At 45.1% G+C, this 24432-nt stretch overlaps 2 protein-coding genes across 2 annotated transcripts; one reads left to right on the top strand and one right to left on the bottom strand.

Moving 5' to 3' along the window:
• Nucleotides 1–619: 619 nt before the first annotated feature.
• Nucleotides 620–10524, bottom strand: LOC133116530 (desmin-like). Its single transcript, XM_061226177.1, has 9 exons — nucleotides 9878–10524; nucleotides 6618–6678; nucleotides 6356–6451; nucleotides 5681–5842; nucleotides 5419–5544; nucleotides 4763–4983; nucleotides 4272–4315; nucleotides 3384–3469; nucleotides 620–2061 (listed from the first exon to the last, which is right to left on the bottom strand). Exons 1-9 carry the CDS (start codon nucleotides 10438–10440, stop codon nucleotides 2020–2022), a joined length of 1401 nt encoding a protein of 466 aa, XP_061082161.1. The 5' UTR covers nucleotides 10441–10524; the 3' UTR covers nucleotides 620–2019.
• A 3553-nt stretch (nucleotides 10525–14077) lies between these two features.
• Nucleotides 14078–24131, top strand: dnpep (aspartyl aminopeptidase). The gene is made up of 15 exons (XM_061226564.1): nucleotides 14078–14292; nucleotides 14841–14928; nucleotides 15397–15485; nucleotides 15607–15720; nucleotides 16219–16344; nucleotides 16685–16809; nucleotides 16919–17003; nucleotides 17119–17226; nucleotides 17754–17831; nucleotides 18119–18202; nucleotides 20879–21039; nucleotides 21513–21552; nucleotides 21984–22085; nucleotides 23369–23536; nucleotides 23915–24131. Exons 1-15 carry the CDS (start codon nucleotides 14287–14289, stop codon nucleotides 23963–23965), a joined length of 1425 nt encoding a protein of 474 aa, XP_061082548.1. The 5' UTR covers nucleotides 14078–14286; the 3' UTR covers nucleotides 23966–24131.
• The last annotated feature ends 301 nt before the right edge of the window (nucleotides 24132–24432 follow it).

Below are 24432 nucleotides of genomic sequence, written 5' to 3'. Positions count from 1 at the left end.
TAAAGAGTAAGTCAGTTAAATGATATGGCCCATTGCATCCATAGCAGAATGGCAGTTCATACTGTACCTAGAGAGCAAAGAAACATTCTCTCTGCCATCTTCATATTTACCTGAGAAAAAGTCTCTCCTGATCACATTATGTTATGCTATCAGATACACACAAAACATCATGTAATTCATTGTTTTGTATTCAAATACATTTCTACATTTTATAGATCTAGTTTGCTGTATCTGAAACCTGTGAAATACTCTCAAAAAGTGTAAAAGTGTCCTCTTGGTTGGCTCAATTACAACAGGCTAGATCAATCAAGTGCAGAAACGTATTTGAATCCAAAACAATTCTGTATCTGCTTGAGATTTTCACAGCGACCCTAGCGCACCTCATTCAAACGCTAGAGATCTAGTTCAGCTGCTTCATTCAATCAGATTTTAAAAAAATTTGGGTTGATATGGAAATCTACAGGATGTTACATTAGATCTCCAGGAACAGGGTTGGGCAGCCCTGATTTACAATAAATACACACTTGATGTGACATGATGGCTATTTCTGAAACCAATCCATTTGCAGTGTTTGACTGGTAATTTTGTAAATTTTGTATCAATGATGACAAACCATGAATTTCCAAAGGGTGTGTATTTATTAAGAGCTCGCTGATTTTCCATTACATCTTTATCTTGTGGATAGATGACATTAGCTAGCATGTTAGCTAGCTAGCTCCAAACTGGAGCCAACAACATCAACCTTATTAGCATTTAGCTAGAAATTGCAAAAGAGAAGACTGGTGTCTGTGAAAACATGTCATTTATAACTGAATTAGATAGATTATTAGATAAATAATTAGATGCACAATTATTTTCTGACAGATTATGAAATTATGAACTACTAGTGTCAGTTGCTTGTGACAGGTGTAAATATATTGCAGTGACTTGGGCAGTAGAAACAGTGACAACATCGTCATGCTCCATAGGTCTCCAGAAGCATGTTGGTCACATTTGAATCTTTTCTCAATGCCGCAAAAGATTTGTTGGATGCAGATGATGTGAATGTGAATGTAGAAGACACAGCCAGAACATTGGCTCTCTCTGAATAGTCTGAAGTAGCTTCCTCCTTGCATTTATCTGAAGTAACTACTGATTCAAGCCATATTGTTCCACCTGGAAACATGGGAATATGGGAAAACAATTATGGAGCAAGGAATGCGGATTTCAAGTCTAACTGGGTCAGCAGTCCTTGTGAAAAGCCAGAAAGCCAATATTACTCTTCAATGAGACCACAGACCATATACCCCTTATGATTGGACCAACTTGCTTAGCCAGGCCCAGCTCCTCCCTGCCCTGCCCAGCAGTGTGCATGTGCAAAGCAGACGGCCAGAATGACTGAAACTCTACAACTCAAACTGAGATCTTCTTCACAAGATCATCAGATGAGTGTAGATCTCTATTACAAACTTCTGCTGCAATGAATGGCGTTCTTTAAACTGGGAGATAAACACCCATACGCACACACATGCGCATGGATACACACACAATATAAACCCAGCTATAATTACTATTCGTCCCTTACGGAAACGAAATATATCTGAAAATGTATTGCAGTATAATATCAATATACTGTAATACTTCACAATATGTTGATAAATACATCCATTACTGCTTCTTTAAGATATTGCAATATATTAGACTTATGTGAAATATATTTTCACAGTCCAGATATTCGCAATATATTGCAGTATATTCCATTTCTCTATGGGCAGCACTGTCGCATTTTGATTACTCACTTTCTCCTGTCCTCATTTCTCATTACTTTTATTTTCTACCTTTTTTCTTTTTTCCATTTCTTTCATGCTTATTAGGCCTTTGTGTCATTAGTGAGCAGTTTAATTGCGTGTATAAAAAATTGTGTCTGTCCTTAAACAAATTGGGGGGGGGGGGGGTCATCATTTGGATACAAATGTCTATTTTTTTGCACATAATTTTATTTCTTTCTTTTTTTTTTCTTTTTTTCCTCTTTTCTGTGTCCTACATGACCTCCTCCTGGTGTTGACTGGATTCACTGACGACCTGAAGGTCAGAAACAGGGGGTTATTCAGGATTCACAGACATACAGATATACAGACAGGCCAGGGTACATTCACAGTCAGAGAGAGAGCGGATAAGAGGCTGCTCATGCTGTTGTGTGCTCTGCTATCTCTCTGCAGTTTCACTCTTACAGGGTCACACTTACAGTACAGTAAGGTCGTCATATCTATAGTGGTACTCACAATAGCAGTTCAATGTCTGATTGGTCCCAGGAATGAAACAGAAACACTGTCTTTGTCATCATATTTGTGTCAATTGCTCTTTTTTCTTCAGGTGAGGAACCCCATTTGAGGTCAACTGTGTGACATAGTCTTCAAATCGTGATCAGAGACAGTTTGAGCTAGCCTCTAGCCAAGGCAGCGGAGGTGCGGGAGGGGCATTAAACAGGCAAAGAATACGTGTGGAGGCTGTCCGCAGTGACAGGCAGAGGAGACGTGAGACGCGTGTGCGTGCCGTCTGGTGTGAGAGACGCAGCCGTGCCCTTCGACAGTTCTCAGATCAGCGGACAGGATTTTGGGCAGTAGTATCAGCTGAGGGGGTGGGGGGTGGTGGGGAGGGGTTCTCAGTGGCAGTGGAGTATTTGAGGGGGGGATACTTTGGCAGAATCTAACAGGACTTACACAGTGAGCTCAAGTGGCCCCCCTTGACTAGTCGTAGCTGGCCTAAACAAACCAGTGGAGAACACATTCACTCAAAAGGTAAGATTTACTTTATTAAATGTGAGCATGTTTTATGGTTTTCTCTCCTGACAATATGTGATTGGTGGTAGTCATTAGAGATTAGGACATAAATGAGCGCAATTCTGACAGCTTTAGCAGTCTGGGCTATGACAACATGGCACGATCTTGGGTATTCAACAGAGGTGGAAAGTCCAGGGGTCAGAATATAAAAGCCCTCTCGTGTTTCTTTGACACGTGAACTTGAGCTGATTTCACTAATTTCTTGATTCCTTGATTCCACTGCCTCCTGGTCAAAGACCTGTGCTAATTAGCAAATCCAGGTGATCAGAACAAAATACTTTCTGAGCTTGGATTTTCCACCTCCGGTGTGTAATAAACATAGCGCAGTGTGTCTGGAGGATGGGCAGAAGTGGAGCAGAGATCGGATTAGAGCTGTATCTGTGATCAGACTTCCTGTCGAGAGGAATCAGTGGAACTGCCTGACTCTGAGATCCCATCTCACCCTGTGGGAAAGCTGCCGTACTACCTGTTCAACTTCTATTCTGTCCTTGTCTTATTATAGTGTGTGTGTGTGTGTGTGTGTGTGTGTGTTTGTGTGTGTGGGCGTGTGCACAGACACCTCACCTCTCCATCACGAGTCTCGATGGTCTTGATCAGGACTGTTTTTTTGGAGTGCATTTCAGAAGAACGCTGCTGCTCCGGACTTGTTTCTTTGGAGACAAAGTTTCAGCCAGGTGTTTAGTCACCTCAACACCAAGTGATGAAACCTGTGTGTGTTTCTATTTAACAACGTAACAGTGAGACCTGCATGTGATCATGAGTCAACAGTGATTTGTTATCAAGATGCAGGACTGTACAATATTTATATAACACTGTCATCTGTGGCCAGCATTCCGACTACAGTTACAGACAAGTCTGCTCTCAGTAAGTCAAAGAACATCAAAATAAAAGAATGTTTGATGAATTACAGCTCCTTCAGTGCGTCTAGGCTTGTCATTTGTCTGCGGGGTGCTTAGTAAGTAGCTGGTGCTGTATCAGTCCTGGTTTCAAACACCCAGCGGGTCTGTGCTAGCTGTGGTATTTTTTGGCCAATGCTTACTAGTGGCAACAATGCCACTGTGTTCTAAGTTTAGAACTTAATTGCGGAGGAGAACATGAATCAGGCAACAGCTGCTGAGTCTAAGGAGCATTGTCTCCCTCTGGTGGCAAAGCGTTTGAAATCGTAACAGCAAATGGCCAGCATATAATTAATGTGCGTTACATTTTATTTTTGCATACAGTATACCTTCGGCATGGAGAAAAGTACCGTCTTCGGTATGCTCCGTTTACTGCTGAATTTTGTTAAAGCCAAGCAAAGTTTTGTCAAAAACTGGTTTCTCGAAAACAATTATATAGCACTCATAGCCTGTAAAAATGCCGAAGGTAATGGAATTGAATAATCTCTCGTTTTTGCATTCATTTTACATTTAGGAAGCTAAACATTGTGTATGAGCGCAATGTGAGTTACTTTACCTCGAAAGCTGATGGAGGAGTATGCCTGCACAGGAATTGCGATTCTAGAAAAGAGAGAGAAGCGTTTAGCAGGGAGCAGTAGCAAGGCCGATACACTCACGCTCACACAATCATCTCACTGGCACAAATACGAATAACCTTGGACATCGCCTGACATTCGAGACTAGTGCCTGATGGAAAGGTCAATTTTCCTCACAATGGTGTCACTTTCTCTTTTATTTTTCAATTTTCTTTTAGATTTTATATGTGGGGTGGGGATTTGTTTGTGCTTTTGCTTTTGTGGTTTCTGGTTTTGTTTTTGGCTGTCTCCCAGTTTTTATGTTTACATGTTTGGGAAACAAAAATTGTATATCTCCTTTTTAGTTGTAAATAAAGGGGAATCAAAGGTCTCTCTCTCTCTCTCTCTCTCTCTCACTCTCTCTCTCTCTTTCTCTCTCTCTCTTTGTGTGTCTTTGTGTGTCTCTCTTGCTCTCTCTCTCTCCTTCCTTTACCGGCTCTCCTCTCCTTCCAGCAGCTTCCTGTAGGTGGCGATCTCTACATCCAGGGCCATCTTGATGTTGAGCAGGTCCTGGTACTCGCGCAGGTGCCTGGCCATCTCGTCCTTCATGTTGGCGATCTCGGCCTCCATACGGGCGATGGTGTCCTGGAAACCACTGGCCTCGCGGCTGTGCTGGTCCTCCATCTCCCTCATCTGCCTCATCAGAGACTCGTTCTGCAGAGAGAGGGAGCCAGGGAGGGAGGGAGACAGAGAAAGAGTGAAAAAGAGGGAGAGAAGGGGAAAGAGAGGTGGGAGAATTTAGATGTAGAGTTTGAGTGAAGTGGACGAGTCATGTAGGGTGGGGGGAAGAGGAGAAGGATGGGGGCATGATATGTAGATGGACTGAGAAATGAAGAGAGGATAGATGTTGTGCAGGAGATGGAATGAGAGAAATGAAGAGGATAGATGTTGTGCAGGAGATGGAATGAGAGAAATGAAGAGAGGATAGATGTGCAGGAGATGGACTGAGAGAAATGAAGAGAGGATAGATGTGCAGGAGATGGACTGAGAGAAATGAAGAGAGGATAGATTGTTGTGCTGGAGATGGACTGAGAGAAATGAAGAGAGGATAGATGTTGTGCAGGAGAGGTGCAGGTCTGGGATACTCACGGTGCCCTTGAGGGAGTCGACCTCGCAGGTGTAGGACTGGATCTGGTGGCGGAACTCCATGGTCTCCTGCTTGGACTGGCGCAGAGCATCGTTGTTCTTCGCCACGGCCTGGTTTAGGTCTGTCACCTGTGGAGAAGACGGAAGGGTTCACACCCTACGCCCCAACACCCGGAGACCGGTTTTCTACTCCATACCTGAGAGACCAGTTCACAACCAACACCTGGAGACTGGTATAAAAGCCCTATTTACTGTGTTGCTGTACCTTGGACTTGTACCACTCCTCGGCCTCGGAGATGTTCTTGGCGGCGATGCCCTCGTACTGGGCGCGGATGTCCCGCAGCGCTGCGGTCAGGTCGGGTTTGGACATGTCCATCTGCACCTGCACCTGCGTCTCCTGCATCTGGGCCTGCAGCTCACGGATCTCCTGCAGCCCGGGCCGGGGAGCACACAGAACACTGCTCTCATGCGCCCCTTCCATTTCAGCCAGTTTACTCACTTACTTTTACTTTGCGATGACACCATGGCTTTAGTAAAATAGTGAATCAATAGATAGCAATTATAAGGTAAAAAATGTGGTTCTTGGTAATACTTTTCTCTCAGGAAGATACTAATTTTTATTTAACCTGACGGAATGAAAATTCGGAGCAACATGACTCTTTCCTTATTTCTGTATTTATAGCTCTGTATGGCTGTCATAAGATGGCATAACCCCAGTGATCATAACTCACAGACACTGTTCTCATTCCACTCTCTCACCGAAATCAAAAGCCAGGAAGGTCAGAAAGAGGGGCAGGTATGTGAAACATTTGTGTGTGTGTGCACACATATGCTCTTGTATGTATATATATATGTATGTGTGCACATACAATACACGGGTATTCATGTTCATCAACGTTTATGTGTAAGTATGAGTGTGTGTGTGTGTGTGTGGACTGACCTCCTCGTGAATCCTCTTGAGGAAGCCGATCTCCTCCTGCAGTGTCTCGATGCGTCTCTCCAGGTCCAGCCGAGCCAGTGTGGCAGCATCCACGTCCTGTGGGGCAAAGAGAATCATGAAATACGCAACATGCTAAATGCTACACCTGACTTGGTGAAGATTGGAAATTGCAAGATGTGAATTGCCGGTTGACAAGCGAGCGGCACTGATATTGGTAAAGCATTTTGAATCATATTTAAATTAAGAGAGGGCGAAAACTCACAGCTCTGAAGGCACCTAGGTTATTCTCAGCCTCCTCCTTTTGATGGATTTCCTCCTGCAATCTGAGAGAGAGACAGAGAGTTTGGCTCAGAGTCCTTGGCGTTCTCTGTCCGAGACCTTGATACTGAGCTTGGGCCTGTTTTTAAAAGCGCATATCACAGAATATGTGGCTCCTCTTTTTATTCCCTATCAGTGCTGCCTATATTAATCTGCTCTTATTCTGACAACATGATTGAGAATTATTGTTTGCAGATGTTGAAGTATTTCACTGTGCAAAAGGATGGAGGGGGAGCGGGGTAGAACTGTAGAGCAGTAGATGATGCATCTCATCACCACTGAAATCCAGTTCAGTTGCTTCCTTTTATAGACTAACAATGGGTCCTCCAGCGCAGACATCTTCCAGAAGCAGGGGGAAGACTTCGGCTGGGATAGCAGCCAGAGAAGCAGTCCATTCCCAAATAGGCAGCGCCTTGGACTCTCTAAACAACCTGGAGGGCTGAAGTACCTCTTCCATGCCCTCTGCTTCTTTCACATTCCCATAGCTCAATATTTTTTCTACATAAGCACTACGTAATTCTTCATAAATGTTGATGGCGTATAGTGTATGTCAGCTTTGTCATAATAATGTCACTAGCTGCATCGGTAGGGACATGGCTAACACGCCGTGTACCTACTTGCAGTTGTATGCATAAGTGCTTATGATTGTTTATGTTGCACCTATGAAGGTGATGTATACTGCGTATGATGGGGTCATGTAGGTCCTACTCAGGACCATTTAAAGAAAGTGTTTCTGGGTTTTCTCATTGGAGCCCAAAGTGGTTATGGCCTGTCAGAATTGGGTGTGAATCTGATATGTGGGAGCAGGGAACAGTCTGTGCTCTGACAGCCCCTGCTCTCTGCACTCTTTTGACTCTGGGTTCAGGAACAGCTAGTCCCTCTCCAGCCTCACGTGCCATGGGCACATGCACCTGAGCGCTGCAGCTGCTCCGAGGTCAGGAAGCAGAAAGGTCAAAAACACAGGACAGCAAGGGAGTCACTGAGCATGTGCAGCGAGACAAGAGCCTACTGAGCATGTGCAAGTTCTAAATGAGCATTTCTAGTAAGTGGGGCTCTAACTGAGCATGTGCAGTGACAGGGGCTCTAACTGAGCATGTGCAGTGAGAGGGGCTCTAACTGAGCATGTGCAGTGAGAGGGGCTCTAACTGAGCATGTGCAGAGAGAGGGGCTCTAACTGAGCATGTGCAGAGAGAGGCTCATACTCAGGCCTAAATGCTTATTATCCTCCATTCCATTTGTTGGGCAGATCTGATTGTTTTAGAAATGACACATAATTATGACATCTTAGCATTTCATTTGGGGAGGAAGGGCATTCCCCGCAAACACTAGCATACTGAATGCATGCGTGGACTGAACAATGCTGATTTTAGCATCCTCACACAAGTCACATGCAAGCTGCATGGCTATCTATCAATACACATGGCACAATTCAGAACTGAAAAGATATGAATCAATGGGTTTTTGCACACTGAAAACATCCAAACTGTGTCATAAAATTGGATTTGGGCAACTTGGGCTGCAGGTTGAACATAACTATACTCATATGAATGTTATTTCTTTGAGAACTACTTTTGTTAATATTTCAGTCATTGTATTCAGTAATTTGTAGTGTGTAGTGTGTAGTATTTTTGCATGTTATTCTAACATTCAGCATCAAAGTTAAATATTTTGTTGCTGTCAATGTGTTGATGTGTGCAATCTTTATGTGACTATTGTAGGCATTGTGGGGCTGGGAATTATGTGATGCTTTGATGGTGGGTCTAATGGCAACAGTTGGAGCCTTGAGAGGTCTACAGAGAGAGGGTAAATTTGGGCTGGGGCAGCTGCTTCACTTCAGGACTCCTCCCACACGACAGGTGCGTACACCTGTCCCTTCTCGCAACCCATTACTCCTCTTTCTCACTCTTGCTCTTCCTCTTGAGAGTCAACAGGGAAATTATAAATTATGCTGTCAACCGAGCATTAAACTACGTTGCCCTCATCTGAGTGAATGGCCACTGCTGTTCTCAGTATTGCTCCCATGACCTCAGTGAAGCACTGATCTATTAATATGAACAGGAGGAACATTAGTGCTGCTGAGAATCATGGACTGCTCACGTACACAGACACACACATAGGGTGAGTGTGTATTTTTAGGATAATTGGGAATGTTGAGAACAGAGACAGCAAGATAAGAATAGCTCTCTAATCTGGCGACAGCCCTACATGAGTCTGCCTGTCTGATACTCTGAGCTTGTGGAGATAGTATAAAACTCTGAATGTGGCTGATCCCAGACCAGCCACAATGTGTGCACTAGTATTGTCCTGCGAATAGGTCTCTGAGTGCAGCTGATCCCAGATAAGCCACCAAACATGTTTTGGTGTCATCCTGTGCAGGGCCCTCTGCCTCCCCTACATGTGACTGATGGCTTCCTGCTATCACATTGCTTTAGTGATTCAGCAGCTGAAACTTGGTTTGCCCTGAGCTATTGTTAAATCACATTTCTTTCTTTAGAGTGTGACCCCTATCATCCTCCAGCCCTCCACTGAATTCCTCAAGAGTTTCCATCCTGGTAATATGAGTAGTTAATGGGTGTCACATCTTGCACACAGTTTACTCCAAGAGTCTTATCGGTGACACCGTGTGACTGACTCTATGTCATGATCCCCCACATCACATTTCAGAACCAAGAATGACACACACGAACAATTTCAACATCGCATAACCAAGCGGTTTTTACAGAACAGTGATCTTTCACATTATGCCCGAGAGTAGTCAGTATCTTGCTCAGCTCTAACCTTCAGCTCTACCCTTAGCACCAGTCATTCAACAGTAACCTTCACAACACAAATTCACAAATTCAGTATTCACTAAACATAGTACAAAGACAACAATAACAACAACAACAACAAACAGCAATACTAGTGACAATAATAATAATCAGCACACAAAATGAGCAATCATTCATTATTAAAATTTGGTGACCACTGAGTGTCCCTCAGGTTATGGCAGACAGCACTACTTTGTTCAACAACCAAAGTTTAAATGGATATTAGTTTAGAATAACAAGGATTAGTTGATAATGAAAAGGCAGAAAGAGAATGATATGACCAAGCAATTTGGTTCTTTTTCACCCTCACCCTCATCTTTCACCCTCTTTCCCCTTCTCCCTCTCTCTCTCTACCTCTCTCTCTCCTCACGGAGTGTCCCGTCTCCGGCCTCACCTGATTTTGAGTTTCTGCAGGTCGTCGGCCAGGTTGTCCCTCTCCACCTCCACGCGGGCCCTCTGGTTGGTCAGGACCTCCACCTGGCGGCGCAGGTCCCTCATCTCGTCCTCGTACATCTCGGCCACGCGCGTGGGCTCCCGGGCGCGCAGGCGCTCGATCTCCACCACCAGCGTCTGGTTCTGCTGCTCCAGGAAGCGCACCTTCTCGATGTAGCTGGCGAAGCGGTCATTCAGGTGCTGCAGCTCGGCCTTCTCGTTGGTGCGCGTCTGCAGGAAGTCCTGGTTCATGGCGTCGGCCAGGTTGAAGTCCAGCGTCTCGCCCAGCCCGGCGTAGGAGCGGGACGATATGGGGGCGCCATAGCCGGAGGAGGAGGCGCGGTAGCTGGAGTAGCTCGGGTACGAGGAGGTCTTTCTCATCTCGTAGGTGCGCGAGGCCGTTTGGGAGGAGCCGCGTCCGGAGAGCATGGAGCGGGACAGCGAGGCGGGGATGCCTGTGCCCGAGCCGAAGGTCCGCCGGTAGGAGGAGGCAGACTCAGCGGAGGAGGCGTACGAGCGACTCATGGCGGTAGGGCTTCTGTGGGACGTGGCGCGGTGAGAGGAAGGTAGACCAGGCTGGAGGTGCAAACACAATGAGGGGTGCTCGTCCCCAAATCTGCTTATTTGTAGCTGCCCCCACCCCCTTTCTCTCTCCCCCCCCCCTCACAGAGCCTCTTTTGTTCCCTCCCACCTCACCCCACCTCCCTCTATTTCTCTCTCTCTCTCTCTCATTCCCTTTTTCTGTGATATCAGCTGTCACACTCCTGGATGCCAGTTGCCATTTGGGGCCACTGTCAGAGTGAGTGTGTGTGTGGGGGGCGGGGGGGCTGTTTGTCAGGCCTCTAGGCTGTTCTTCAAAAGAAACATCATGATTGAGACAGAAAACCTCTCTGGCACTTTTTTCAAATCTATAAACTGTACTCCCTGAGAGATCTTTTCAGACTAAAAAGATCTTCTTAAAAAGATGTTGATAGAAGCCAGTGTGGAGTGATGATAAGATACCGGAACTGAGGCGTGTGTGTGAGTCATATGACAGGTCTGTTCTTATTTATATAGCAAGTGACTTTACCCAGAATCTTTTTGGGGAAATGACATGAATCCATAAACAGGGCTCAGGATAGCCATAGCCATAACCATAGCCAACCAAATGCCAACCCTTATTAGTATATGCATATAATGTGTAATATTGTAACTATAGAAGGAGAATCCAAAAACCGAAGGTAGGGGTACACAGAACAGGTCAGAACAGCAGTGAATCAGACAGCATAAATACTGGAGAGAATGGCAGGAGCCTTTACTATCCTGTCTGTTTCACTGACTATGAGGTTAACCAGTTACTTACAGTGGCAGACAATGGTAGGTGAAAAGAGGAATTTAATCTTCATATGAAAAAATAAATCTGATTTTCAATCCAGCATATACAGGGTGTAACCAGCTCCTTTGCCATTGTAGTTTGTCAATACATCTACTTTATTCCACACTTAGTTTTAGAAAGATGTCTGTTTTTAAAATGTGATGACACGCTCTATTGAGATCATCATAGCATAATAATGTGAGGAGACTGGGTCGGCCTGCTCCCTTGGGGGCAGTGCACAGTGCTAACGCACATCTCGCAGCAAATGGGAGCACTGGACCAATCTGCCTCTATAAGGAAAGGCATCCCTTGACCAGAGGTGTGCACTTACAGCACTTCCCAATGCACTGAGTAAATCATGATTCTGTGTCTCAGAACATAAACACAGGGTGCCTTTAACAGTTATGTCATAAACATCTGCCCCAGCCAGCTCTCTGAGGGGACGGAACGCTGTGCATTCGGGGAACTAGGGGGTAGGGAGATGGGCACTGCCCTGCGCTCCAAAGTTCCTCCTGACATCCCGAGCTGGATGCTGTTCCTGAGCGGCATGCTCGGAGTCTGGGGTCCTCGTGCGTGTGTGTGCAGATGGGGTCAGACCAATCACTGATTCGAATGGGGGATGCTGAATTTATCCTGTCGTTAAATAACTGTGCATGCCCAGTTTCATACATACAGAGAGTGAACCATGGCAGAGCCCCCAGGTCAGACACACTGAAAGGTCAGAAGAATCATGTACAAACATGGGGGAGGGAGAGAGGAATGAGTGCCTGCCTCTATTTTGTGATATGGTCCCTGGAGAGTGCAGACTGAGTAATTGTGTGTTTTTTATGTGCTGCCTCTTGATTACCATGAAAGGAAAATGTGTAACTCATACCAGACTTGTGTGCTACAAAGTTTTAGATACTTATGTTTGTGTTAGCCAGTTCGACAAATCCATCTTCAAATATTCTACTCTGTACTGTTAATCTTTGCTATTAGAAAGATGCCAACGTTGATCTCTGCTTTCAAGGACTGTAATTATTCATATTTATGTGCCTTGTGGTGTTTGGTATTAAAACTATACAAAATAAAAGTTATGTATCCTAGCAAGTGGAAATAATCGATCATGATGTCATATGTAGACAACAACTTTTAAAACATGAGTTAATTTGTTATTTGTTTGAGGCGAGAAGAATAAATAGTCATGTCATATTTATTTATAAAGCACATTTAAAATAACTACCATGCTTTACAATTTCTAATTATATTAATACAGGAAGAAATGTGCAATTTCATCTAATGTGTTAAATTGCAGTATACGGTGGTTAGCTGCGGCCAGATAGCATTTTCTCTGCTAGCCACACCCAGCCAATGCTCAGGCAACACTCAGGCAACGTTCAGGCAACACTCAGGCAATGTTCAGGCAGAGCTCAGGTGGCTGGAAGTGCGTACTGTGGAGGGGAAGTGAAGCTGAACTCATTACTCTGGAAACAGGGACGTGGTCTCATGATTAAAATGTCATCACGGAGGTATGCTACCAAATATGAGCCCGACACCCCCTCCCAAAAAACCAAACTTCCTCAGCCTGGGGTAACAGTTCTGCAGTCCACAGCTGCTGGTGTCACCGCTATCTTTAGACCTTCAGAAACAACACTGTCACCGTTTCAGACTCCCTGGGGCTCGTCAAAAAAGACAGGAACTGACAGTGGACTGTAAACATGCCCTCCAACTCTGTCTTTCCTTTTCTCTCTGCTCTGTCTCTCACTCTCCCGGGTTCTCTCTCTCTCCGTCTCTCACTCTGTCAACACTATATAAGGGCGAGGGATGGTGTCTGTGATGATGCCGTTTCATAAAGAATGCTGATGCTAATCAGAAATAACAAAGGGGAATCCTCTCTTCCACTCAGATCAAATGGTTGCCTTTCAATTTCAGTTTCAAAAACAAACTTTATAAACAACTCCGGAAAAAACATACTAAACATACTAAACCTGTGGAGTGAAGGAGGAGATGGAGAGAGATACACCCTTACTTTCTGCAGATATAAGAACCCACTCAGAAATGGCATGTGTGAGGGAGCTACTCACACATGGGGGGGGTGGGGGGGGCTCCATGTTCAAATGCCAGGACACAAGTACAGAGGGGATTTAAGGAACATGTGAGCGGTGACAGGTGCTCTCTCTCGACACACCACTGTTGCCAGGCATCATGTGCAAACACACAGTTTCAGATTCCTTTATGATTAGCCTTGAGGGGATGTATCACATTATTGTCCACACTGATTAAATATATATATATATAATATATATATATATATAAATATACATATATAACATAATAATAATAATAATAATAATAATAATAATAATAATAATAATAATAATATTATTATATAATAATAATAATAATAATAATAATAATAATAATAATAATAATGTTGGTGGCTTTTTACTAGGGTATAATTTGTTTCAATATGTTTTCAATCAATGTTTTCATTTGTTTATCAATCCCAGATTATCTTCGTAGTCCTGGGCTATTGTATGTAGCCTACATTAACAAACTAACAAGAAACACGTATGCCTAAAACAAAAAACAATCCTTGGGAGAATCCCGAGACAGAAGGTGAGCTATAACGTCATAAACATATAGAAATTATTATTTCTGTAGCGCTGCAAAGAGACCATCTGGCTGTCCTAAACCACCAAGCGAACAGGGGGCGCGATTCTTTCTAGACATACATCTTGACTTCAGTAACGTGATACAATCTGGACGGATATCTGCGACGCTGTCCGGTACTTCACTGCGTAAGATTCTGTACAGATTTGCGGATCTTGATCTTGTTTGGATAGACTAATGTGAACGGCACGGTAACCTGAGCCATCTCGATTATATAGTGATCAGTGCGATTGCGCACTTTGTTCAAGACTTGACACTCTCAAACATTGTGTACGTCGTGTACGTACGGTTTTTGATGGCGTAAACCATTGTAAACTGATTGCTGCCACTTTCATTCTTCAGATAGTGGGACTCATGTGCCTTGGATGCAGGTAAAACAACACAGTCCTATGGATTAAATTAAACCTACTCGGCATTTGCTAGCTAACGATATGTGTGTGGCCCCATATTGGTGCCACATATAATAACGCTAGCAAGCTGTAATTAATAAGTTTGCTGTCGCTCGCTAGTTTACGAACTGTAACACAGTGACAGCGAGTTTGACGTTGGCGTTTGACGTTTGCGAGCTCCAGATGATTTAGTTACAATTCTCTTGAGTTTGTATTTTAAATAGCTTATTATATAACGAGCTTCTGGTCAATAAACCGCATCCATATAACTTCGCTGTATATGTATATGTACGATGTCTATGGGTGTTCTGCAATTACCCAAAATGATCGACTCGTTTTATTTGTGCCGAATAATGCTTACTCGTTTCTACAAAGGTTCTTCAAAGTCAAAGTCAGTATAACAATATTGTTGTCGTTTTGTCATAAAGTAGGACGACTGTATGCTACTTTAGCTGCCTAACTACTTATGACAAGAATAGGCTCTGGCCTCTTATTCGCCGTCATAATAATTTCCTCAATTGCATCACCAGTCCATCATGAAAACCTCCAAGGAAGCCGTGCAAGCTGCCGCAAAAGAATTCCTGCACTTCGTGAATCGCGGGGTGTCGCCATACCACGGTAATGATCTAAACAAAGAATTTGCTTTGACATTTAGCTGCACACATTTCAGGCATGATATTAGTTGATTGTATATTGTCTTGGAAGAGGTAGTACATTTGGTCTGAGACTAGCTCTGGGTGCATCAGATGAATCATGTATTATCTTTTTGTAACTTGTAACTTTGATTAAACTTGCTTCTTTCCACTGGTAAGGCTGGCCAGAAGGAGACATTTCTCTGTGAGGTGAATGTACTTTGTCCCACCAATGTGGACATTGATCCTGAGATAAAACCAGACAGATTCTTGCTGGCACGGACAATCCTCTGCCGGCCTAGAAGTAGCTGACCTTTGACCTACCTCTGTGCTGGCAGTCTGCTCAATTGGCACGCGCTGGTAGCACATCACTCTTTCAACGTGTGTTTTTTGTGTCATTGTTTACTTATTATTTTACCAGCCTGTACTGTTCTCCTGCCTTTTGCCTTTGTAGTGGTGGAGGAGTGCAAGTCTCGGCTGTTGGGAGCTGGCTTCACAGAGCTGAAGGAGGCTGACAATTGGGATATCAAACCAGCCAATAAGGTGTGCGTGTGCATTTGTCTGTGTGCATGTTCAGCCTGTTCTTCCACTCAGGCACCCTGAAGTCACAAACTTAAAAAGAGAAAATGTGTCTCTAACCTTCTCCCTGTCTGATTGTGCGCAGTACTTTGTGACCAGGAACTACTCCACCATCGTGGCGTTTGCAGTGGGCGGTCTGTACCAGCCCGGAAATGGCTTCTCTCTGATCGGGGCTCACACGGACAGCCCGTGCCTGAGGGTGAGGCCTGGGGATGGAGGTGGTGTCTGAGGGAGGTGGGGTGAGGTATTGGCTCTGGGTAGCCTTGTGTGACAGGCTTAGACCTGTCTGCTTCAAGCCTGGTGAAAGCTGCGTTCAGAGCAACACATTCACCTGCTTTTTGGGACATAACCAACATTTTACAATCCAAACATATCAACTCAGTGAAGCGGGTCTTTGGTAGCCATGGTGATTCAAACAAAACTATGAGACACACAGAAATTAGGTTCAATAGAAAGTGGGGAGGTGAGCATAAAATTTGTCACACTTCCGGAAACTGCCCTATAATATATATAATATGACTGACCAACTACAGGTACTGCGGCAGTAAGTACTCTTCCCAGACAGAGAGGGTCTTTAGTTCTGGGAGGAGGGTCTGTGGGTGATGGGGAAGATTTGGGGTGTGAGATCCATGCAGAGTAAGATGTGGGTGTTGGCTCTGTGTGATGTGTGCAATGGCCTTTCTCTGTACTCGTGCAGGTGAAGCCGCGCTCCAAGAAGACACAGCAGGGCATCCTGCAGGTAGGGGTGGAGTGCTACGGAGGCGGCATCTGGAACACCTGGTTTGACCGGGACCTGACCATCGCTGGGCGCGTTATGGTTAAGGTAGGAAAACCCCTTGGTGCCCCCTATTATGTGTGCACTCATGCGTGTGCGTGGGAAGACATGTAGGCGTGTGTGCACATGCTTGTGTGTGAATTTCTAAAGCAGAGGTCACCAACCCTGGTCCTGGAGAGCTACTGGGTCTGCTGGTTTTTGTTTTCACCTTAAAATCAGCACCCTGTTGAGACCCAGGTGAGTTAGCTGTGTAATCATCTGCTCTAATTGATTAATTAAGTGCAGAGTAACAGCGAAAACCAGCAGACCCAGTAGCTCTCCAGCACCAGGGTTGGTGACCACTGCTCTAAAGCCTGTATGTTCATGGGATGCGTGTGGACCTCTCTAGAGTGGAGACCAGCTCGTGCATCGCCTGATTCATGTCCCCCGTCCCCTTCTGAGGATCCCTCACCTGGCCATTCACCTGCAGCGAGACATCAACGACTCCTTCGGGCCCAACAAGGAGAACCACCTGTGAGTGCGGCCGGGGCTTTGAGTGTGACTTTTCCCAAGGCTTCTGACTTCACCTCCTTCTATCTGTGTGTGTATGACCCTAACCCTGTCCTCCTCACCCCCACCCCAGCGTGCCTATCCTGGCCACTGCCGTTCAGGAGGAGTTGGAAACAGGCTGCACTCCGTCTGGAGATTCCTGCAACGCTAAGACCACGGTAACGCACGGCTACGAGCTTTATAATGCACACTGTATGCTGTGCGCGTCTGGTGTATAGGATTGTGTATTTGTATATTGATAGTAAACGGTGTGTGATGTGCTGTTTTTGGTAGGCGGAGAAGCACCACTCTGCTCTGATCCAGACTCTGTGCACTGAGCTGGGTGTGCAGCCTGAGGCTCTGCTGGACTTTGAGCTGTGTCTCGCCGACACTCAGCCCGCCGTGAGTCCTGTCCTGCCCGCACTGTTTCCGTACTGTCTCTGGATAACTCCCTGTGTCCTATTGCGGATTGAGTCAGCAGTTCGTCCATGCCCAATATACTGTGAGAGTGTGTTAATGAATAACTGTTGATGTTCCAGTGTACCCTTTCAACTCTTACTAGCTCATTTATTTAAATGGAGGCGTGCTTGTGTGTCGTTTATGTAAAAGCCCATGGAAGCCCTTGTGAATGAAAACACTACAGGGCGTAGCGGTTAAGGTACATGACTGGGACACGCAAGGTCGGTGGTTCGATCCCCGGTGTAGCCACAATAAGATCCGCACAGCCGTTGGGCCCTTGAGCAAGGCCCTTAACCCAGGGGAGTATTGTCTCCTGCTTAGTGTAATTACTGGCTCTCTGGATAAGAGCGTCTGCCAAATGCCATTAATGTAATGTAATGTAATGAGAACGAAGAGCTTCAGTATGCCCTGCTCACCACAGTGTGCGTGTGTGTGCTCACCACAGTGTGCGTGTGTGTGCGCACTCACAGGCGCTGGGTGGAGTGTATGAAGAGTTCATCTTCTCACCCCGTCTGGACAACCTGCACAGCTGCTACTGTGCCCTGCAGGTAGGGCTGCTCACTAACATACTCATACTACCCATCATGCATCTGCACTCTACACACGTCTATGGACACACACTGACTCACACATTTACGCTCCACTTTCTTCTACGGACACACATCCACTCTGGTGTTAATGCTCCACAATGCTGCACAGACACACTGACTCACACACTTGGACTGACACAACCCCCAACCCCTATTGTTTCACTCTCAAGTCGTGCTCATGCAGTTAAGCTCCACATGCTTCAGGTATTACCTGAAATTGTTTTCTGTCTGTCTGTCCATCCCAGGGTCTGATAGACTCCAGCAGCTCTGCTGACTCTCTGTCCAAAGAGCCCAACATCCGCATGGTGACTCTGTACGACAATGAAGAGGCAAGTGCACCCCTTTCAATGCACCGTAAACTCATTAAAATCCGTAATTGTGTGTTGTGGCATATTGAGAATTGTATTTTCAAAGCTATAATAGTGTGCGTTGTGGTAAACAGTATTGTGCCTATTGGATATTGATATCTGAATTATGTGCATTGTTGTGCAGTATTGAGCGTGTTGTATATTAATATCTGTAATTGTGTGCGTTGTTGTGCAGTATTGAGCTTGGTGTATATTAATATCTGTAATTGTGTGCGTTGTTGTGCAGTATTGAGCGTGTTGTATATTAATATCTGTAATTGTGTGTGTTGTTGTGCAGTATTGAGCGTGATGTATATTAATATCTGTAATTGTGTGCGGTGTTGTGCAGTATTGAGCATGGTGTATATTAATATCTGTAATTGTGTGCGTTGTTGTGCAGTATTGAGCATGGTGTATATTAATATCTGTAATTGTGTGCGTTGTTGTGCCATATTGAGCATGGTGTATATTAATATCTGTAATTGTGTGCGTTGTTGTGCAGTATTGAGCAAGGTTAATTGTGTGCGTTGTTGTGCAGTATTGAGCATGGTTAATTGTGTGCGTTGTTGTGCAGTATTGAGCATGGTTAAGTGTGTGCGTTGTTGTGCAGTATTGAACATGGTTAATTGTGTGCGTTGTTGTGCAGTATTGAACATGGTTAATTGTGTGTGTTGTTGTGCAGTATTGAACATGGTTGATTGTGTGCGTTGTTGTGAAGTATTGAACATGGTTAAGTGTGTGCACTCACACTGACAGCCCGTGCCTGAGGGTGAGGCCTGGGGATGGAGGTGGTCTCTGAGGGAGGTGGGGTGAGGTACCGACTCTGGGTAGCCTTGTGTGACAGGCTTAGACCTGTCTGCTTCAAGTCTGGTGAAAGCTGCTCCGTTCAGAGCAACACATTCACCTGCTTTTTGGGACATAACCAACATTTTACAATCCAAACATATCAACTCAGTGAAGCGGGTCTTTGGTAGCCATGGTGATTCAAACAAAGCTATGAGACACACAGAAATTAGGTTCAATAGAAAGTGGGGAGGTGAGCATAAAATTTGTCACACTTGCGGAAATTGCCCTATAATATATATAATATGACTGACCAACTACAGGTACTGCGGCAGTAAGTACTCTTCCCAGACAGAGAGGGTCTTTAGTTCTGGGAGGAGGGTCTGTATTGAGCATGGTTAATTGTGTGCGTTGTTGTGCAGTATTGAGCATGGTTAATTGTGTGCGTTGTTGTGCAGTATTGAGCATGGTTAATTGTGTGCGTTGTTGTGCACTATTGAGCATGGTTAATTGTGTGCGTTGTTGTGCAGTATTGAGCATGGTTAATTGTGTGCGTTGTTGTGCAGTATTGAGCATGGTTAATTGTGTGCGTTGTTGTGCACTATTGAACATGGTTAATTGTGTGCGTTGTTGTGCAGTATTGAACATGGTTAATTGTGTGCGTTGTTATGCAGTATTGAACATGGTTAAGTGTGTGCGTTGTTGTGCAGTATTGAACATGGTTAATTGTGTGCGTCGTTGTGCAGTATTGAACATGGTTAATTGTGTGTGTTGTTATGCAGTATTGAACATGGTTAAGTGTGTGCATTGTTGTGCAGTATTGAACATGGTTAAGTGTGTGCGTTGTTGTGCAGTATTGAACATGGTTAATTGTGTGCATTGTTGTGCGGTATTGAGCATGGTTAATTGTGTGTGTTGTTGTGCAGTATTGAACATGGTTAATTGTGTGCGTTGTTGTGCAGTATTGAACATGGTTAAGTGTGTGCGTTGTTGTGAAGTATTGAACATGGTTGATTGTGTGTGTTGTTGTGCAGTATTGAACATGGTTGATTCTGTGTGTTGTTGTGCAGTATTGAACATGGTTGATTGTGTGCGTTGTTGTGCAGTATTAAACATGGTTGATTGTGTGCGTTGTTGTGCAGTATTGAACATGGTTGATTGTGTGCGTTGTTGTGAAGTATTGAACATGGTTGATTGTGTGTGTTGTTGTGCAGTATTGAACATGGTTGATTCTGTGTGTTGTTTTGCAGTATTGAACATGGTTGATTGTGTGCGTTGTTGTGCAGTATTGAATATGGTTGATTGTGTGCGTTGTTGTGCAGTATTGAACATGGTTGATTGTGTGCGTTGTTGTGAAGTATTGAACATGGTTAATTGTGTGCGTTGTTGTGCAGTATTGAACATGGTTGATTGTGTGTGTTGTTGTGCAGTGTTGAACATGGTGTTGTTGTGCAGTATTGAACATGGTGTTGTTATGCAGTATTGAACATGGTTTAGTGTGTGTGTTGTTGTGCAGTATTGAACATGGTTGATTGTGTGCGTTGTTGTGCAGTATTGAACATGGTTGATTGTGTGCGTTGTTGTGCAGTATTGAACATGGTTAATTGTGTGTGTTGTTGTGCAGTATTGAGCATGGTTAATTGTGTGTGTTGTTGTGCAGTATTGAACATGGTTGATTGTGTGCGTTGTTGTGAAGTATTGAACATGGTTAATTGTGTGTGTTGTTGTGCAGTATTGAACATGGTTGATTGTGTGCGTTGTTGTGAAGTATTGAACATGGTTAATTGTGTGTGTTGTTGTGCAGTATTGAGCATGGTTAATTGTGTGCGTTGTTGTGCAGTATTGAACATGGTGTATATGAATCTGTTTCTGCAGGTGGGCTCGGAGAGCGCACAGGGAGCCATGTCCAACCTGACAGAGCTGATCCTCCGTCGCCTGGCGACCACCATCGAAAACCTCACCGCCTTCCAGCAAGCCGTGCCCAAGTCCTTCATGATCAGCGCTGACATGGCCCACGCTCTGCACCCCAACTACCAGTCAGTCTCTGTCTCTGTCTCAGTCTCAGTCTCAGTCTCAGTCTCAGTCTCAGTCTCAGTCTCAGTCTCAGTCTCAGTCTCAGTCTCAGTCTCTCTGTCCATTCGCATTATAACCCATCTGACACCCACGGGGGGCGGCAAGTAAATTTAACCGGTCCAGGAGCTTCAGCTAGCAGCCAGTCAGTCTGTTTGCCTGTCTCTGTTTACAACCTACCAGTTGGTCTGTGGCTTTGGAAAGTGCAGTAATGTATTGTAATGAACACATTTTCCCCACTTGGTGTCACTGTTGCACCTATATATATATATATATATATATATATATATACTGGTGTGCTTATTAATGCATTTGTGTGCATGTATGTGTACATATGTACATTCTTTGTGTGTGTGTGTAATGTACACACACGCACACATGTACCATATTTTATATACTGGTGATATACAGAGTTTCATTCCCACCCTTCCCTTTTCAGAGAGAAGCATGATGAGAACCACAGACCAGCCTTCCACAAGGTATGGACTCGCATACTAAACTGTCCTCTACAAAATCGCTCTAATTTTCATCTAAGAACGCAGGCACCCTAATAGTAAACTGTCCCAATTCTATTTCCCCTTCTTTTGTGCATGTGAGTTTCTGGCCTGGGTTGCGCTTGACCACATTGCCTCATGGTACAATACGATCCTAAGTTCAGATTTTAATGGCTTTCAGCTGGCTTGAGGTTAGGGTTTCCATGGTTTTGAAGAGAAAGCTGACGCCAGGATTGAAATTGCCCATATATTAGCATATTCAGACTTTTTTTTTTCCTGCCTGGGAATGAAAGTCATCCATTTTGTTTCTTTATTTTTGCTGAGTCACTGATTAGAAATGATAAAAGGCCTTCCTCACATGGCTCCGTCTCCAGGCTGGCGGGATAGGCCTGAAAACTGTGCCTTTGTGTCCGCAGGGCCCTGTCATCAAGTTCAACAGCAACCAGCGCTACGCCACCACCGCCGTCACTGCGTCCATGCTGAGGGAGATCGCAGCGCGGGTGGACGTGCCCCTCCAGGTACGTCTTTACTCCCTCTCTTCTCTCCCTCTTCTGTCTCTCTGCCTTTATTCCCTACATTTTATCCCTCCATTACATTACATTTAAAAACTCTTATCCAGAGCAACATACAGTTGATTAGACTAAGCAAGAGACAATCCTCCCCTGGAGCAATGCAGGGTTAAGGGCCTTGCTCAAGGGCCCAACGGCTGTGCAGATCTTATTGTGGCTACACTGGGTTTAGAACCACCAACCCAGTCATTTACCTTAACTACTACGCTACAGGCCGCCCCCTACCCCCACCTCCTTGACAGGGTTCTGTGACCCCCTACAGTTGGTGGTGAAAAGTGGCGATGTCTGGAACCTGTGCATGGTGGGAGTGGTAGTTTTTGCTGGTTGCCACATGGCTAAATGTTCAGTGCAAGAGCAACGCTCACAATTAATACACAAGCCCACTTATGAAAAAAGAATGTACTCTGCCAGTGTAAAATTCACACTGGTTTATTTAACCCGAACCATTTTGCTGTGTGTTCACACACCTGCCACTAGGAGTCCTCAGCGTGAGGGCCGGTCAGTGGTGATTCTGTGCTTCAGTGGTGAGTGTTCACACTGCTGCTTGGAGTCTCAGGGCCTTCTTCCTGTATGTAACCCTTCCAATGAAAAGATTTACATGCGCAAGCATGCCTGCGGTGGGCAAGGAGGATGCCGTCAGCGGGTATTGTACCGACTGATGGAGAAAGAAAGAAAGCGCTCTCGTCTTGTCCTTGGAGGAGGGACAATGAACAGAAGCGCAGAGTAATGAGAACAGTAGCAGCGGTAAAAACTGCCCAGCCTTTTCTCTTCTCTCAAACACATCGTTTCTGCGAGGCCAACAGAACAATCTTTCATTCATTGGGGCAAAGTCCTTGAATTCTGTCCAGTTAGCATCACAAAAGAATGCTTGTGTTATTCCTGCGAACAGGTGAGATGCCCAAAGAAGGAATGGAGTGGGCTGAAAAGGTTGGGTGCTTTGTGTGTGTATGCATGCCCGAGCGTGTGTGTGTGTCCTTTTGTACTTGGACGTGTGTACAGGAGCGTGTGTGTGCTTGTGTACTTGGTTGTGTGTGTGTGTGTGTGTGTGTGTGTGTGTACAGGAGCATGTGTGTGCTTGTGTACTTGGTTGTGTGTGTGTGTACAGGAGCGTGTGTGTGCTTGTGTACTTGGTCGGGGCGGGGGGGGGGTCCTGACCTCCAAGGCACAGGTGTACAGGTGTAAAAGTGTCTCTCCTGGCGCTCACCGTAGCCCTGCCCCTCTCTGTGACACAGGACGTGATGGTGCGGAACGACAGCCCGTGCGGAACCACCATCGGACCCATCCTGGCGGCCCGGCTGGGCATCCCGGTGCTGGACCTGGGCTCCCCCCAGCTCGCCATGCACTCCATCCGGGAGATGTGCTGCACCTCCGGAGTCCTGCAGACCACCTCCCTGTTCAAGGTACGCTCCTCCTTACTGCGCAGCGCCATTTCTGCGCTGTATGTAATAACCGCAGTCTCTTCAACAACTGGCTGTTTCAAAATGGCTGTTCTAGAGAACTCACAAGATCACATTCCAAATTGACTATTCATTATATTTCACATAAGAATGTTTTACAAAATAATTATATTACGTGAAGGATATAAACTGAAAATAGATTTCTCTGGAGAAGATGAAAAATTGCTCCTCGTACATCTTGGTTTGTCACCCTGTGGTCATCTAATATAGATTTTCCCTTGTATCCCTGTGCAGGGGTGATGTCATTAAGATCAGGTGACATGGCGAAGGTTGCAGTGAATCGGCTGTCTAACGCATCCCCCTTCTGTCCTCTCTCTCCAGGGCTTCTTTGAGCACTTCCCTGCTGTACGGAGTTTGGTGACTGTGGACTAGCGTGTGGATCTGAGAGAGCCCCATCTCTCTGAATGAACTCATAATCTACACGCCCATGGTGGCTTTGCCACCGACACCACTCCCTCCCCCCATTTTAAAATACTTGGCCTCAGCAGAATTGTACTTTTTGAAAGGTAGGAATTAAATAGAAAAGCAACATGCTGCACTCTTGGTGGTGTTTATTTGAATGTCCCATTTATTTCATCTAGTGAGAGAGAAATATGATTCTCATGGAATGTGATGGGGGTGGAGGAACATGGAACACTCATGCAGGAATTATGTCATTTGGTTCCCCATTCAAATTGTTTTTTTGTGTTATTACATTACATTATTGGCATTTGGCAGACGCTATTATCCAGAGCGACGTACAGTTGATTAGAATAAGCAGGAGGCAATCCTCCCCTGGAGCAATGCAGGGTTAAGGACCTTGCTCAAGGGCCCAACGGCTGTGCGGATCTTATTGTGGC

Source organism: Conger conger, chromosome 17, assembly GCF_963514075.1.
Source record: "Conger conger chromosome 17, fConCon1.1, whole genome shotgun sequence".
NCBI lineage: Eukaryota > Metazoa > Chordata > Actinopteri > Anguilliformes > Congridae > Conger > Conger conger.
The sequence above is the reverse complement of the archived record's forward strand: the minus strand, read 5'-3'. Positions and strand labels throughout refer to the sequence as shown.